We start from the raw sequence: 16428 nt of genomic DNA, 5'->3' as shown, positions 1-16428 counted from the left end.
TAGGGGAATTTACCAGCTGATCCAGGGCATTTGAGTTGATGAATTCTAGGAAGCGCTGGGCCTGGGAGTTTGTACTCCAGTAGTTTTCCCAGTTAATGGTAGAGTAATTGAAATCACCCAATATCAGGGTGTTCAGTAGGACCTTCATGTTTTCCAGTATCTCCAGAAAGGTGAAGTGGTGGTCCTGGGTCATGGAGGGTGACCTGTAGCAGGCCACAATTTGCAATGCAGATTTGCCTGATGTTAATTGCACATGGATGATTTCAGAGGTATTATGCTGCGCCACTAACCTGGAGGTGTAGGTATCCTTGATGAATATGGATACACCCCCCTCCTTTTGTGTTTCGGTCCGTGTTTTGTGGCCAAAACGTGTAGTATGAGTTGTAGCCCAGTAGTGCTGGGGTGTTCTCTGGAGCCTTGAACCAGGTTTCAGTTACTGCACAGATGTTGATTCTCCATACTGAGGAGTGCTTCGAGTGCATGCATTTTGAGATTTGAACTCCTGGCATTGAGTAGCATAACCCTCAGTTTTTTGTTAATTGTGCTGTTTATGGAGGTGGTTTTGACTTTTGAGCCTTGCCTAAAAAAGGCACTATGGGGGCAGCAAGAGCCTTGGCCAGTATTCGAAAGCCTAGGGGTGATAGGTGCAAGCCATCTCTTGCGAAGCAACGCAGCTTGTTGAGCATGTCATCCCAGGTTGATAGACATTGGATCCCCTTTGAATGACACCAGAAGCTTAGCCAATTGTTGAAACTGATAATTTTTTCTTTATACTGTGGTATAATTCTTGGTGAGGGCAGGATGCTACTCAGGGTCAGGGTCATACCAGCCTGGACTACATGATCAGAGAGCTCTTCTATGTCTCTTTTCATGTAGTCCAGGGAGGTACGTCTCAGGTCATTCACACCAACATGAACAATGACAAAGTCATATTTGTACTTGTTCTGGAATGACCTGAGTGCTTGTGTTATGTGGCAGATTCTGGCTCCCAACAGGCAGCTAACAGTAACCTTCTGCTTGTCCAGCCTAGTAAGTGGTACGTCAGTGTGACTGACTATAGAGTCACCTATCACTAGTGTGTTAGGTATGTTATCATCACACATATAGTATTGTATAGACACACACACACACACACACACACACACACACACACACACACACACACACACACACACACACACACACACACACACATATAGTATTGTATACACACACATTTACACATTACACATACAGTATTATACACACCCACACCACTCATATAGTACTGTGTGCATTCACACACACACACACATACACACACACACACACACACACACACACACACACACACACACACACACACACACACACACACACCACATATACAGTATTGTACACACACACAGACACACACAGCCATACACATATTTATAGCCTTACTAACCTATAAAGCCTTATGTCTAAAAATATTAATTAGTCCACAATAGTTGTTTAAATAAATAGTTTTTATTTAGTTTATGAATATTGTACAAAATGAAAACCATAATCTGGTATTTGACTTTACATGTATGATTAAGTGCAAATCATTAAAAGTTATAATAATTATTAGGTATATCACTTTAACAGATATTTGCATCAGAAAAAGCATATTACATTAAACAGTTTTTGAGTGAGTCTATGAATGAATGTGGAAATGTGCAAACACAAAGAAACATTTTAAAAACTTTTTAAATAACACCAGTGCAGTCTCTCTTCACAGTTGTTTGAATTCTGTGCATAACAGAATATTTAAGTATACATAACAAGCACATATATCTGCATGTTAACAGTTCTGAAAGTCCTGCAAATTGCAATATGTACATTTATTTACTGATTTCTTGACCAACAATTATAGAGGTTTGCTTTACCGGTCTTTACGGGTAAGAAGATGATCACAATAGTTGCAGGCAGTAGGGTTCATTGATTTGAACTGGCATGATAATTTAGTGTAGTTCAGGTACAAGGTTGGTACCCATCTAATTTAAGCAGTACAAGCCTTCTTCCAGCATATGATTCAGAATGGAAAAGGAACAGAGCAGATCATCTAAAGCGTATATGGATACCAAAACTGGGGAGGTCAAAATAATTCAGAACATTTCAGTACTGTTCACTTAGGTTGTAAACCTTTTGGCGCATTACAAGAAAGGAGGATGAAATGCGACCCCTCCCCACGCTCAAATACCTTCAGCCCACCATCTCTAGTATTTTAAGGTTCATGGACCCAGAATACTTTCTTTTTACCATGTATCAAACTAAACACACAAACAATTATGAAGCACTAACATGTCAGGGCGTTTGCACCCCAAGGAGTGAGGACACTAACATGTCAGGGCCTTTGCACCCCAAGGAGTGAGGACACTAACATGTCAGGGCCTTTGCACCCCAAGGAGTGAGGAGAAAACATCATTAACTTCTGGTCTGCCATGTTCTTAATACCAATTGCACTCAATCTTTCTTTGTTTACAGTCTTTAGAATCATTATTCTGAACCCAATGCCCCTTCTTTTATTTTAAACACAAGAAGAGAGGTAGGAAGTGTTTTTCCCATATGAAATAAAGTTTATAAAATTAGCACAACCCTAATAAAGTGTAGCGTCTTGCTTAAAAAGAGGGCCTTCTGTGGTGGTGTTTAATAGCTAGATAGATGCAACGTTGTTGGCAGATATGTGCATGAGATCACATTCTATGTATCCAGCTAGAAAGGAAAATTTAAGACAGTGCCAGATCAGAATTCAGCAGCTGACTTTAAACTGCCTACCAGATGAATAATATTACATCCTTTTCCAAAAATGACACTAGAATGTTTAATCCTGAGTATAATTTACAGTTTCAAAACATGATGAATAACTTTTACCAGGTCTAATACTGCTGCAAAATAAGGAATCAAAGTCATTACTTCTCAGATGTTCAAAGGATTGTTGAAGTGAAAAATGTCCCCAGTTCTTCTTTTTACTGGTGTCAGTGGCAGGAGTCAGGTTATACACATTTTGGTTCAGGCTGATTGTTGGCATTGTATCTTGCTGAGAAACCAACTTTGTTCTTTGGGCAGTTACAACACAGCAGTGCCCCACCAATCAGAAGCAGAACTGCACCAGTCCAACCAATGTACAGAGAAGCTCCCAGTTCTTTCTTATTGGATTTGGATACCTGTGCGTCATGGAAATCACTGACAATGTTACTGGCAGTCCAGGAAACTGGGATAAGCAGAAGTATACCAGAGATAAGAAAGATGATCCCTGATGCTATACAAATCTTGGCCTTGACATCTGCATCCTGTAAACAGTTTGTGCATTTTCCACCAACAAGAGCAGTAAGGATTCCCAAGATCCCTAATATGATGACAATGATTAACAAGGCTCTTGCGACTTGGATATCTTTTGGCGTTGCCAACACTGAATCATTAATCTTGCATTGCATCTGTCCTGTGCTCTGCACCACACAACTCATCCACAGACCATCCCAGGTGTTCTGAGCTGTTACTATGCTTCCTTCAGTGTGGGCATTGACCTTCCATATGGGTAATACACAGCACACAATTGATCCGATCCAGCCAATCACTGCCAGCGACACACCAAGAATCTGTAGTCCTGTTGATGCCATTCTGTCACCGAATAAAAACTTCTACAGTAGCTGTAAATGGACAAAACAGATACACTTTGTAAAATAGTTTCACTTTGTTAACTGCATTTTTATGGTTTTATTCAAACACAATGTTTTTTCCCTTTCATTATAATTGATAATATGCTGGCATTGTAATGGTATCATAAAAATAAAATATTAACCAAATTTCATGTCTCTGCATAAAGTAACTGAACTAATAATCATTTATTTCATATTTAAAAAGTGACCCTCATACTTATTTCTTCTCTGGCCTCTGTATCAAGGAATTTGTAGAGCCTATCACTTTGTACAGCCATATCGATTTTAAATTAGTTTCTGATGCAGTTCACACTGCATTGTTCAGAGTTGGTAAACAAGCTTAAGAATAACATAAACAATCACAACAGGCTCTCTGTAAGGTACAGCTATGACAGTATTAAACTGCTGATAAGCTGCATGTACTAGATCTGTGTTTGAGTCTCACAACTTTCTATTGTAAACTGTATTGCTCTGAATAAGTCATTATACCAAACCATGAGTACAAAATTCTCAGATCATCACTGAACAAGAAGAATTTAAGCTTTTTGAGTCTTACCTGTTCACAGATCAAACATGAATTTATATATTTAAAGTTGCATTAATAATTATGGGTGGAATTCATGACAACTCCCTTGATACAATGCTGGACTTAGGCAAGTATTAGAATATGTTATGTATTTGTAGCACTTAATGCTGCATTAATATTAAAAAGAAAATACTTACAACTTAAAGAAAGTGTGGAACATGGCAAACCGCTTACACCACAATAAATCCAATGAAGTACAATGCTAAAATGTTGAATTATGGGATGATATTCTTGAATCAGCTATATTACATAGCTAGTTTGTATAAAAGTAGGTTTTCATGGAAATATGCACCTTAGGTAATGTGGATTAACAGTGAGATGCACAAAGCCAGATGTAAAATGCAGATGCAGGAGGCAGAAGCAGGGTGAGGCAGATCCAAAGAGTACAGCCAGTTCCTTCACTGCAAACATAAAGGAAAATCAAAGCAGTGAATGAACAAGCAGCAGGAATAGTGTTTTGTTAACTGCTGCCATGACACCTAGTTGTGAGCCATAACACTATGGGTAATAAAAGCAGTGAATGTACAAGCAGCAGAAATGGTGTTTGTTAACTGGTGCCATGACACCTAGTTGTGAGCCATAACACTATGGGTAATATTTGGTCACAACACTCTGTAGTCCCTTTTCTGAAGACACAGGAGGACACTGGTAAAATGTACCAGGAAGCACATTTGCTATATCTGACCAAATAGCACAAAGCAATGTAAGTCATTTGTGCTGATTCACACTATGTAATACTGCTGGTAAAGCAACGGCTTTGAATCCCATGGTCACTCACCAGCAGTAAAGTGCAGATCCTAACAATGGATTTAGTACAGTTTATTCTATGCAGTGCAGTTGTAGAAATACTACTCGATGTGTTATATTACTGTTTCTTGATCTGTTTATATCAGCAGTTAAGCAATATCAGTAGAGGGGTTATAAAGAAAGTAGCTGATCTCAGCAAATGGTAGAAAGCATCAGAAAACCATTAGGAGACAGGTTAGAAAGAGAGGCTGAAGTCCTATTGGCTGTAAAATTCAAAACTGTCATTGCAGAGATAAAAAAAACATTGTATAATGCAAACCAGGAAATAAAAATGATATGAAATCCACTGTGCCTCTCAAAAGTGGCTGCACAGAAGGTTAAAGACAAAATGTAAACATAAAGAGGTACTAGAAATGCAGGGGGAGCAGAAGAGAGCAATAAGAAATCAGAAAGAACTAAACAAATCAGTGAAAGCAAAAAGTAAAACTCTGGAAGACAGTAAGAGACATACTGTCAGGAATGGAGATAAGGTTTTATAGGTGCATTAGGTATCATGGGAAAATGAACACACATGTCAATACATAATGGGGGATCTGGGCAGAGAGGGAAAGAAAATAGGCAAAAATAAGTGCTATGAAAAAGGACAGAGAGGTAGCTAATCTGCACCAAAACTACTTTTGACTCTGGGGTGGAGGGGCATGTATCCATTTACACAAGAAGGACTTCAAAACATCCTCTAAGCCTGAAGGTCGATAAGATTGTGAAGTTCTAAGAGAGAAATCCAGGATTTGGAAAAAACTGGTGTGTAGTTAGTCTGGCACAGATGTACAGCTCACAGAGTTAAGACAACCCGTATCTAACAAGCTTCATGACAGAGTCCTGGTTGATTTATCCAGTCTTGATTAAGCACTTTAGTCAGAACAGTGTTTCTTGGTCACTCCATTTGTGCCTCATGAACCTACCCACCTAATTAATGAATAAAAAAATACATCTGACCACTTTAATAAATCATAGGAGGACGCAGGTTTATACTCAAAGAACAGCAGAAGGAAAACATGATTCCTCTTCAGAGAAGTAGGTGCATAGAATATGGAGAAAACTACAAACAGTTTTAGCTGATCTCTGTTATCTGAAGAAAGTTATAAAATCTCTTATTTATAATAAGAATTATTGGGTTCTTAGAGTGATACAGGCTTCAAAGCATAAGGCATTCATAGCAAAAAGTTTAAGCCAGACACATATAGTAGAATTCTTTGATTTAGTCAATAAAGTAGGAAACGGTGGGGGTGTGGGGGGGGGGGGGCAGTGAGCACAATCTGACTAGACTTTAGCAAGACATTTGTTTTAATACCATACAAAGGTTACTCTGCAAATTAATTAGCCTTTATTTTTTATTTATTTGTTGATAGGATGCACACACTAGGCTTGAGTACCTCCATTTCAGAGATTACCGAGCACTGCTGTCAGATTAATGAATTTGTTCAGAAATATTCAGAAGGTAAATGGAGATTGATGGTACCAAACCCTAGACTGTAGAATGAAGTTTGCTATTGGTTCATAGCCTTAGCTCACCAGACTAAACTGCCATATATAACATTCCTTCCAAGTTGGGGTTCTTCAATTAAAAAGTTATTAAGCAATGGGATATAATGGGTTAAAAAACGATATCAATTCCACAGTGAAGAAAGGGAGCTAAAAATGACCCACCATAGGATTCAGCTGCTAGTCCAGTCATCTTTAACATCTGTATCACTAACATTGCAATGAGGTTGAAGGGAAAGAACATCTGTTTGCATGTCAAAGAAAGATGTGTAATGGAGTCAAAGTAAAAGGTGGGGTGAATAAGCTGAGGAAAGTCTCAGAAGCTTTGATTAAAATGTCAAATGTGTGGCAACTTAGCTTCAGTGCAAAAAAGTGAAATTTAATATATGTGAGTAGAAAAATTTTAGTGGGAGACTACATATTGTGTAGTCACCTACTAGTACTAACCGAAAGGGAAAGGGTTGTCATTTAAGTGCACCAGATAAACTAAAAGTATGCAGTCGACATGATAAAGCAGGAAGGGAAGCTCAAGAGATTCTGGGATGTATTATGAGAGATATCGCAGGTGGAAAAAAGGAAGCTATTTTTCCATTGTACAGACATCTGGAGTGGCCATACCCAGGCTAGTGCAAACAGTCGAGCAGCTACAGAAGCCACACCCAGATTAAGGCAAACAGACAGAGACTTGGTGAGGTCACACTCAGATTAAGACAAATAGACAACTGCTGAGGTCACAACTAGACTAATGCAATTAGACAGCTGGCAGGCCACACACATACTAATGCAAACATCAGCTCTTCAAGCCACACCATACTAAAGTAAATAGACAGATATTTGGTGAGGCCACACCCAGATTAACGCAAATAGACAACTGGTGAGGCCACACCTAGACTAATGCAGTTAGACAGCTGGGGAGGCCACACCCAGATTAATGCAACCAGACAACTGCGCAGGCTACACCTAGACTAATGCAGTTAGACAGCTGGAGAGGCCACACCCAGATTAATGCAACCAGACAACTGCTGAGGCCACAATTAGACTAATGCAGTTAGACAGTTGGTGAGGCCAAGCCCAGATTAATGCACTCAAACAGCTGGTGTGATCTCAGATTAATGCAAATACTCAGAAAGCAGGTGAAACCAGACCCAGCTTAACCCTACAGACATCTGAAGAGACCATTTCCAGATTAAGGAAAACAGTTGTGGATATTCTACAGCATTGAGGATGTTGACTTAATAGAATAACTGTAGCAAACTGCAACAAAAAAGGTGGAGATTCTGTACCAGCAATCTTACAAAGCCAGACAAAAGAACTCAAAATATATATGAAACAGAAGAAAGCGTAGTAAATATCTAACGGAAATTAACAAAGTCAGAGGGAGCATCATATACAGAAGACAATATTCAAGGACAGACAGACACAAGTGGAAGACTGGGAGAATGTTGGTCGAACAGAATGTTAGGGCATTTTGCATCCCAGCAGATCTACAACAGAATATTTCCAACAAGTATGTTGAATGGCAGCCACCACCCCCACCCCACCTCATGCACATTGAGGGGTTTCACTCATTGCCCTCCTGATTTAAATTGAATCAACTCTAAGGTCAATGCACTTTTCAAGTAAGGAACCAATCCCCCACTGCAGTGACTCCAGAAGTGGGAGACATTTGATGACTCAGCCAAAACGTAATATTTGCACACGCAGTGCATTTTATTACTTTACTGCTGATATTTGCACACACAGTGCATTTTATTACTTTACTGCTGATATTTGCACACGCAGTGCATTTTATTACTTTACTGCCGATATTGGCACATGCAGTGTATTTTATTACTTTACTGCCGATATTTGCACATGCAGTGTATTTTATTACTTTACTGCCGATATTTGCACATGCAGTGTATTTTATTACTTTACTGCCAAAAGACATACACTCAAAACAAATGGAATCATGATGTGGAAAAAAGTGATAGTCAAAGACCCTGAAACCCCTATGGTGACAACAAACCTCCTGGCAAAGTCGCTAGGTAGAAGAGGGGGGGACTATAAGAACCAGTGGTAAAGTTCTGTAACTTGTAGTGTGTAGATTGTAGGGTAAGTGATTTTCCCCAAATCTAAAAAGGTGTTACACCACAGAATTTTCCTTTCAGTAAACCTAGGAGCTCCACACAGACACACAGACACACACACACACACACACACACACACACACACACACACACACACACACACACACACACACACACAATCGAGCATGTGCACACACACACACCTACTTACTCACGCCGTTTCAGCCTTGCCAGCATACTCACTTTGCGTAGCGAAAAGATAATCCTCAGTCACCTGAGAGCAGATTTGGTTCCCTGGGCTTGCCTAGTTTTGCTTTCTGCCTTGGAAGCCATTTTGAGCTCAGGTTGTGTTCCCTTCCCAAACACCTACTCACATATTCTTTTAGCCTGAATTATGTCTCTTCTCACATCTGATTGTTCTTCATTTGCAGCCCCTGTTTTGACCCAGTAAAATGAGTGACATATTTTCCTGTAGAGTGTTTGTTTCCATGCATGAAACACTTCTTTAATTCAGTTTACTTTCCTTTTTGGAGTTCCCTCCAGTGTGTCTGTCCCTTTCCATGTATCTACTCTGTTTTCTTGTTTTTCAGTTAAGGCCTTTTTCAATAACTGTGAAATATAAGATTCCAAATATGTAATTTACCAGCATGCAATTCTCCTCTCCCTCGTTGCTCTCCCTCATTGTCTCTTATTACCACTTTCTAGAGTGTGTATATCTGTCTATGTGAATGTACATATGTGTATGCTTATGTGTATACTTTAGTTTTGTGAGCATGGATCTGTGTGTGTGTGTGTCCACATGTGGGACAATGCATTGTGAATTTGTGTGAGAGTGTTTTGCCCAAGTAAGTGTTTTTTATAACACTCCTTCTTGCAAGCAATTGTTTGTGCAGGTATGTCTGCAGATAGCAGATGTCCACCGAAGTGTGGAACAGGAAATACAGATATCTACACAGGCTACTTCCATCAGTGCCATACATGGGACTAAAATGAATTCCTGCAAAATATTCATCTCCTTTCTTTTGTCCATTAAACATTTTCCCTTAGCCATGAACCAACCCAATTTTAAAAGCACAGTTTAGCTGTTCACAGTTACGTTCATAGCAAATTTCTACTTGACAGGAGGAGAATAACAAAATACCCGGTTTTGATTCAGAGTGGAAAACCTGGGACCAGAAGTGTATATATATATATATATATATATATATATATATATATATATATATATATATATATATATCTACATATATAGATGGTTTACCTTCATGTGTGCGTATTGCACAAGAGCGAACAACAATTGTCCGAAAGGCAGTTTGCAAAGTTTGCAAGTGCCGAACAGAAAAAGGTTCGAATGTGCAATGAGCCAATGCACAGTGACATTCGCTCATTGCACATTCGACATTTTGGGGCGGATTGTACTATAGTGGGGATCGGAAAATGGTCCCTTTCCCCACTGTAGTGAGATCTCTGAGTTAGAATATTAAAGTGTGGGTGTGGGGGGTGCAGACCCCACATGGGGGGGGTGCAGGGGGGCTTGCCCCCCTGCATTACACTTCATTAGATTTTTCTTTCGATATTTATGTTCGAAAATGAGCAAATCTGCTTTTTGATTTGCTGATTTTCGAACATTTTAAATTGTCGCTGTTGTGACTTTCGTGGTCACGATTCGCTCATATGAGCAATTGCACCACTGTGATTCAGTTTTGTAAAGGTAAACCTATATATATATATATATATATATATATATATATATATATATATATATATATATATATATAGATATATATAGATATATATATATATATATATATATATATATATGTATATAGATGTAGATATAGATATCGATATAGATATATAGATAGATAGATAGAGGTATAGATATAGATATATAAAAAACATGACAGCTCTGAGATCACACTACAGTGTGGAAAGGGGCAAATTCCCAGTACACCATAGGTTCATAGGTTCATACTAGGCTATCTGCCCTGGGGCATTTATAAGCCTAGCCCGATTTTGTTTGGCTTATGCCACCCCTTGATTTGAGTATACTGTGTCCTTTTTAAAGTTTAGTTTACTGTGCCTCTGTCTAATAGTGACACGGAAGTAATCCCCGGGACAAAACCTGATCTTGCACATGAAAAGACCAATAATTTGCAGTCTTTACAGATTCGATTACTTTCACCAGCCTTTTCCTCATTTGAAACGTCAGTGGTCTGCCGTATTAATTAATTCTGTAAATCAACACACACACACACACACACACACACACACACACACACACACACACACACACACACACACACATATACTGTATATATATCTATATCTTTGTCAGATGATTGAGTTTCCAAAAACTTGAACATCCAAAAAAAAACCACAAAATCTACCTTTTTTTACACCCCCTGCAAATTATATATACCAAATCCAAGATCACACTACACTGAGAAAAAGGATAAATCTCCCAGTCCGCACTGTCCCACCTTAATCTCCATTCAAAAGCTTCAGGGTTTCAAAAACGTAATCATATGGTATTAACCATATGCAGTTCGAGTTTCTGAAAACTCGATCAACTGAGAGAGACCTATATATATATATATATATATATATATATATATATATATATATATATATATATATATAGTTTGTAGATAGTTATTTGTATATGTACATCTATTTATCTATCTATCTATCTATCTGCATCAATCAAAGGTAAGTCCCCAACTTGGTAAGCTATTGTCAACAAAACTGTAGGCTATACAGACAATTGTATTGAAATTCATTTATAGTATTGAAAGTTCATAGCACAACCAGTGAAAATTTTAACAAAGCAGAATAAAAAAAAAAATCAGACCACAAGATTTGCTGTGCCATCTTATGACTGCAGATAAATCATATTACTAAAGAAATAAAAAGCAACCTCTGAAAAACAAATCCTTCTGCAAGCTAACAGAACTAGTTACATTACCTTGATAGTTGTAACAAGAAATCAGAATAGCAGCTGAACAGCAATTGCTCTGTAGTTCCTTGGTTAAAGTATTTCAGTTCTCTTTCACTGTGCTCCCGTTTATCTCACATAAATGTATTTGTTGCTGTCTTTCCACCTGCATCTTTTATACCGTTAGCCAACTCCTTTCCTGTCTTGGTTGATGTCACCATACTGATTCAGGGAGTTATTTGGTAACAGAGTCACGCACACAAATGAACACTGCATCTCTTTCCCTCATTATGACTTTACTTCCTTACTACCACTGAAAAGCATGATAGGGGGACATGCAAAAGCTCGATTTTGCAAGTTACCGTAGGACATTACCACCATGACAACAGTTTTCTGATACGATTCTCCTTTAAAGGGAAAAACATGCAATTCTCATTTTAACATAACCATGTTTTTGAACATGGTTCGGGCACTCTACTATTTAGTTTTGTAGCTGTGTGCCACAATTTTCTCTATGTTTGACGCTCAGTATATGCAACTATTCTCTTTCCCAGTATAAATATTTTTCATTTATTTTTACTTCATATCTTAGCAGTTAATAACCTTTGATATTACATTAACAAAGCTGAGACTGGCAATAAGGCAGAACCTGTGTGACGGTCACTCGTAGGTCATTTCCACCATGACTCCAGTGTCACCAATCACATCCCTTGGCTTCCATTATATCCACCAAGATTCCATCTCATGGCTGAAGAATTCCTATGGATTTATAATATCTACACCAGGATCTGGAGACAGGCTTGATGTGGAAGTTATATAGAAGACCACTTTTGTTACTGATTCAGCAACCCTTCCATACATCTCAACTGTCCAGATTTTTGCCTCAGATTTTTGGTTTGTTCTTCATAAAATTTGGAGTTTTCTGGCAAATCACTGAGGACTGAAATCACTAAATAATGACATACATTTCAGTTTCACACTTTATATCTTACAGAAAATGTATGTCAACACACATCCTGTTATTTTAGCAATTTTCTAAGTATGTACAAGCAATATTTAAAATCTGTTCAGGTCTCCCTGTTATTTTACACTTTGTCCAGATTTCTTGTGCTAAGAGGTTGAGCAGTATGCCATGTATGTTTACTCACTGCTGAGAAAGCTTGGATTTCAGGTATGTACCCTCCAAGCTCCTTCAAAAATATTTTCTTTCTCCAATCACAAGTATTGTAAATATGAATCATAAAACTCTAATGTTCAGACCTTCGTTTTTCTTGTTGCATTACTGTCTTTTATTCTATAAACTGGTAATACAAAAATAGAATTACTCTGGACAAACGTACTTTTTTGCTTTTTCATTTCTTGATTAATATGTGCCTCCTTTTGCTGAAGAGATAATGTGTTTAGGATTCTAAAATTATATACCATATTGCTATGTTCAGCAATGTAAAAAAATGAGTCATGATTGTACCTACAGCTCATGAGTAAATCTTTACTAATATCTGGAGGATCACAACTTTTTATGTTATGAAATATCACCCCCACCCCCCCAAAACTGCATGATGTGTACCTTTCCTATCCATATTATGCAAAAATGTTTTCTGCCACTGTTGTCTAGCAGTTGGCTTACAGAATCAAGGAGCTGTTTCCTGTCATCCAAAGTGCAAGGTCTGATTCTCTCAACGTTCACTTCCTAACTGTGTGACTTTGAGAAAAGTCTGAAAAAGGTACATCAGGATTAGCGCTCTACCCTAGAAAATGAATGCAAATAAATAAATTGTTAAGGCCTGAAACATCACAATGGACTTTATATGCATACCTCTCAAATGTCCTAATTTGTCATTCATATGTCACACAACAGCTATAAACCTATTCCAAGATGAAAGAATAGATTCCCTTTACATGACATGAGGACTGCCTTTCATGTGCCCATAACATGAAAGAACTTCATATCTTTGTTTTACTAACCAAAATGACACTCACAGTTCAGTAAATTTATAAGTCAGGTATCCCCTTCCTACCTGACAGCCTAAGCCACACAGACCAGCTCTACACCCACCCGTAAGGCCCTGTGACTACAGGGACAGACACACAGACCAGCTCTACACCCACCCGTAAGGCTCTGTGCCTACAGGGACAGACACACAGACCAGCTCTACACCCACCCGTAAGGCTCTGTGCCTACAGGGACAGACACACAGACCAGCTCTACACCCACCCGTAAGGCTCTGTGCCTACAGGGACAGACACACAGACCAGCTCTACACCCACCTGTAAGGCTCTGTGACTACAGGGACAGACACACAGACCAGCTCTACACCCACCCGTAAGGCTCTGTGACTACAGGGACAGACACACAGACCAGCTCTACACCCACCCGTAAGGCTCTGTGACTACAGGGACAGACACACAGACCAGCTCTACACCCACCCTTAAGGCTCTGTGACTACAGGGACAGACACACAGACCAGCTCTACACCCACCCGTAAGGCTCTGTGACTACAGGGACAGACACACAGACCAGCTCTACACCCACCCGTAAGGCTCTGTGCCTACAGGGACAGACACACAGACCAGCTCTACACCCACCCGTAAGGCTCTGTGACTACAGAGACAGACACACAGACCAGCTCTACACCCACCCGTAAGGCTCTGTGACTACAGGGACAGACACACAGACCAACTCTACACCCACCCGTAAGGCTCTGTGACTACAGGGACAGACACACAGACCAGCTCTACACCCACCCGTAAGGCTCTGTGCCTACAGGGGCAGACACACAGACCAGCTCTACACTCACCCGTAAGGCTCTGTGACTACAGGGACAGACACACAGACCAGCTCTACACCCACCCGTAAGGCTCTGTGACTACAGGGACAGACACACAGACCAGCTCTACACCCACCCGTAAGGCTCTGTGACTACAGGGACTCAATACTGCTGTGCTGTCCTCTGCATCTTTTCCACATACTGATCCCCTCCCTGGCAAGTCTCTCTAACTTTGGGGTTTTCTGGGAAATCACTGAGGATTAATGTCACTAAATAATGACAGAAATTTGAGTTTGAGACTTCATATCCACCATAAAATGCATGCTAATACAGTAGTTGTTGTTCTAGCAATATCTGTTATTTGTGAGTTTATAAGAGCAATATTTCAAAGCTGTCCTGACTTTTGGGTCTTCATCCCTCTATCATTTTGGATTTGTCTTGAATTCTTGTACCAACAGTTTGGGATGTGTGTCTTTACACATAAATGTAATAGTTATGTTACTACAGAAAGTAGAGCTAGTCATCTATTTCTGCAACAGCTGGAAGGAGAAACAATGGTGCAATAAGGTCAGTGATGGGCAGAAAGGTAGCAGTACCAGGGATGACACAAATAGTCATCCAAAAGGGTTACTTGGGCAGAGCCACATTCTTAGAGATAGTTTGGACAGTGTCACTCATTACTGCTCTGTTGTGAGTGTGTGTGTGTGTGTGTGTGTGTGTGTGTGTGTGTGTGTGTGTGTGTGTGTGTGTGTGTGTGTGTGTGTGCGCGCGTGTGTGTGTGTGTATGTGTGTGTGTGTTTGTGTGTTAGTATGTGTGCTTGCACTTGTGTGTGTGTGTTTGTGCTTTTGTCACTTATATTTGAACCACAGGAAGCATTAAGAACAGGCACTATAAACATAATACTGTGGTACAATAATATTTAAGAGTGTTGTATCTGTTTATTCACTTTATCAGTCCTTTCTGTACTGTGTAACCATTACAAATGAGTAAATTCCACTGAAGCTGCTGCCACTGTTTCATTCACATAATCTGCATATGGAATCAACAATGCAAGGAGCAGTTCAGATCAAAACTTCTTTTATTTCATCTGTGCTTTCATCTCCATTTCCAAGCCGTCACTAGACGAAGACAGCCATTATCCTCGCATTTTGTGTGGAATACTGTGATGAATACTATTATCCGCTAGAATAAAAAAAAATGAAGATGATGGTTCTCGTCAAGGAGTGAAAAATATCCCTCCATCCAGAACAAAAAGCAGGAAATGCGTGAAGGAGTTCGGGTAGGCAGAAAGTGAGCATGCAGTAGCTCCTACTTATGGGTAGGGTTTTGGGGATTACACGGTTCAACTACATCAGTCGGTTCTATGGCTTATCAAACAAGCAGGGAAAAGGGCCGACTAGGTAGGCTTAAGTGGTCTTTTAAATTTACCAAGCTGGGTAACATGTGAATTAAGTTTTTCACACAAGCACCCTAGAATCATGGTATTTACTATACTGTGTGACTATAACATTAATAGTCATATTGTTCTGCATAACATTTTTTGACTTATAAATCTGCACCAAACTTCTGTTGACTGTGATGGCAACTATTTTGCTCTATTTCATGTACTGTGATGGCATCTATTTTGCTCTATTTTATGTACTGTGATGGAATCTATTTTGCTCTATTTCATGTATAGGTTATTCTGACAGTATATATATAATTATATATCAGCTCTGCAATGTGCTGTACTTGTTCTCTGTGACTAAAGTTGTGGTTGAAATGGGCCATTTTGGATCAAGCTGCTACAATAGTAAATAAACAAATAATTAATATATAAATACACAAAGTAAGCAAATGAATGTGGCTGCAGTCTAACCCATCAGTGAACTTTCAACCTATATCTGATAATTAGTGGTTCTACAAGCAGTGTGAAAAATATCTGCTACACTGAAAACAACTGCATGACTGTTCCTTGTCATGTCCAGTGCATTATAAACCCTTCTTGAATATCTAAATATTCATCATATCACATACTCAGCCATTAAATTGTGTATTTATAAAACAGCAATGTTATATGTTGCATTGAAGCTTTCATTTATAATCCTGATTTTTTGTTTTGTGTTGCTAACATTGTGT

At 39.1% G+C, this 16428-nt stretch overlaps 1 protein-coding gene across 1 annotated transcript; it reads right to left on the bottom strand.

Annotated features, from left to right (window-relative positions):
• Positions 1-1468: 1468 nt before the first annotated feature.
• Positions 1469-11753, bottom strand: LOC122814007 (claudin-4-like). Its single transcript, XM_044086590.1, has 2 exons — positions 11572-11753; positions 1469-3650 (listed from the first exon to the last, which is right to left on the bottom strand). The coding sequence occupies exon 2, from the start codon at positions 3618-3620 to the stop codon at positions 2997-2999; it is 624 nt and encodes a 207-aa protein (XP_043942525.1). The 5' UTR covers positions 3621-3650; positions 11572-11753; the 3' UTR covers positions 1469-2996.
• Between the last annotated feature and the right edge of the window lie 4675 nt (positions 11754-16428).

This window comes from Protopterus annectens, chromosome 10.part0 (genome assembly GCF_019279795.1).
Source record: "Protopterus annectens isolate FY-2018-M chromosome 10.part0, PAN1.0, whole genome shotgun sequence".
Classification (NCBI taxonomy): domain Eukaryota; kingdom Metazoa; phylum Chordata; order Ceratodontiformes; family Protopteridae; genus Protopterus; species Protopterus annectens.
This window is presented reverse-complemented; position numbering and strand designations above follow the sequence as displayed.

Excerpts from the sequence above, each read along its gene's own strand:
- LOC122814007 (XM_044086590.1), bottom strand. The coding sequence starts at position 3,620 with ATGGCATCAACAGGACTACAGATTCTTGGTGTGTCGCTGGCAGTGATT.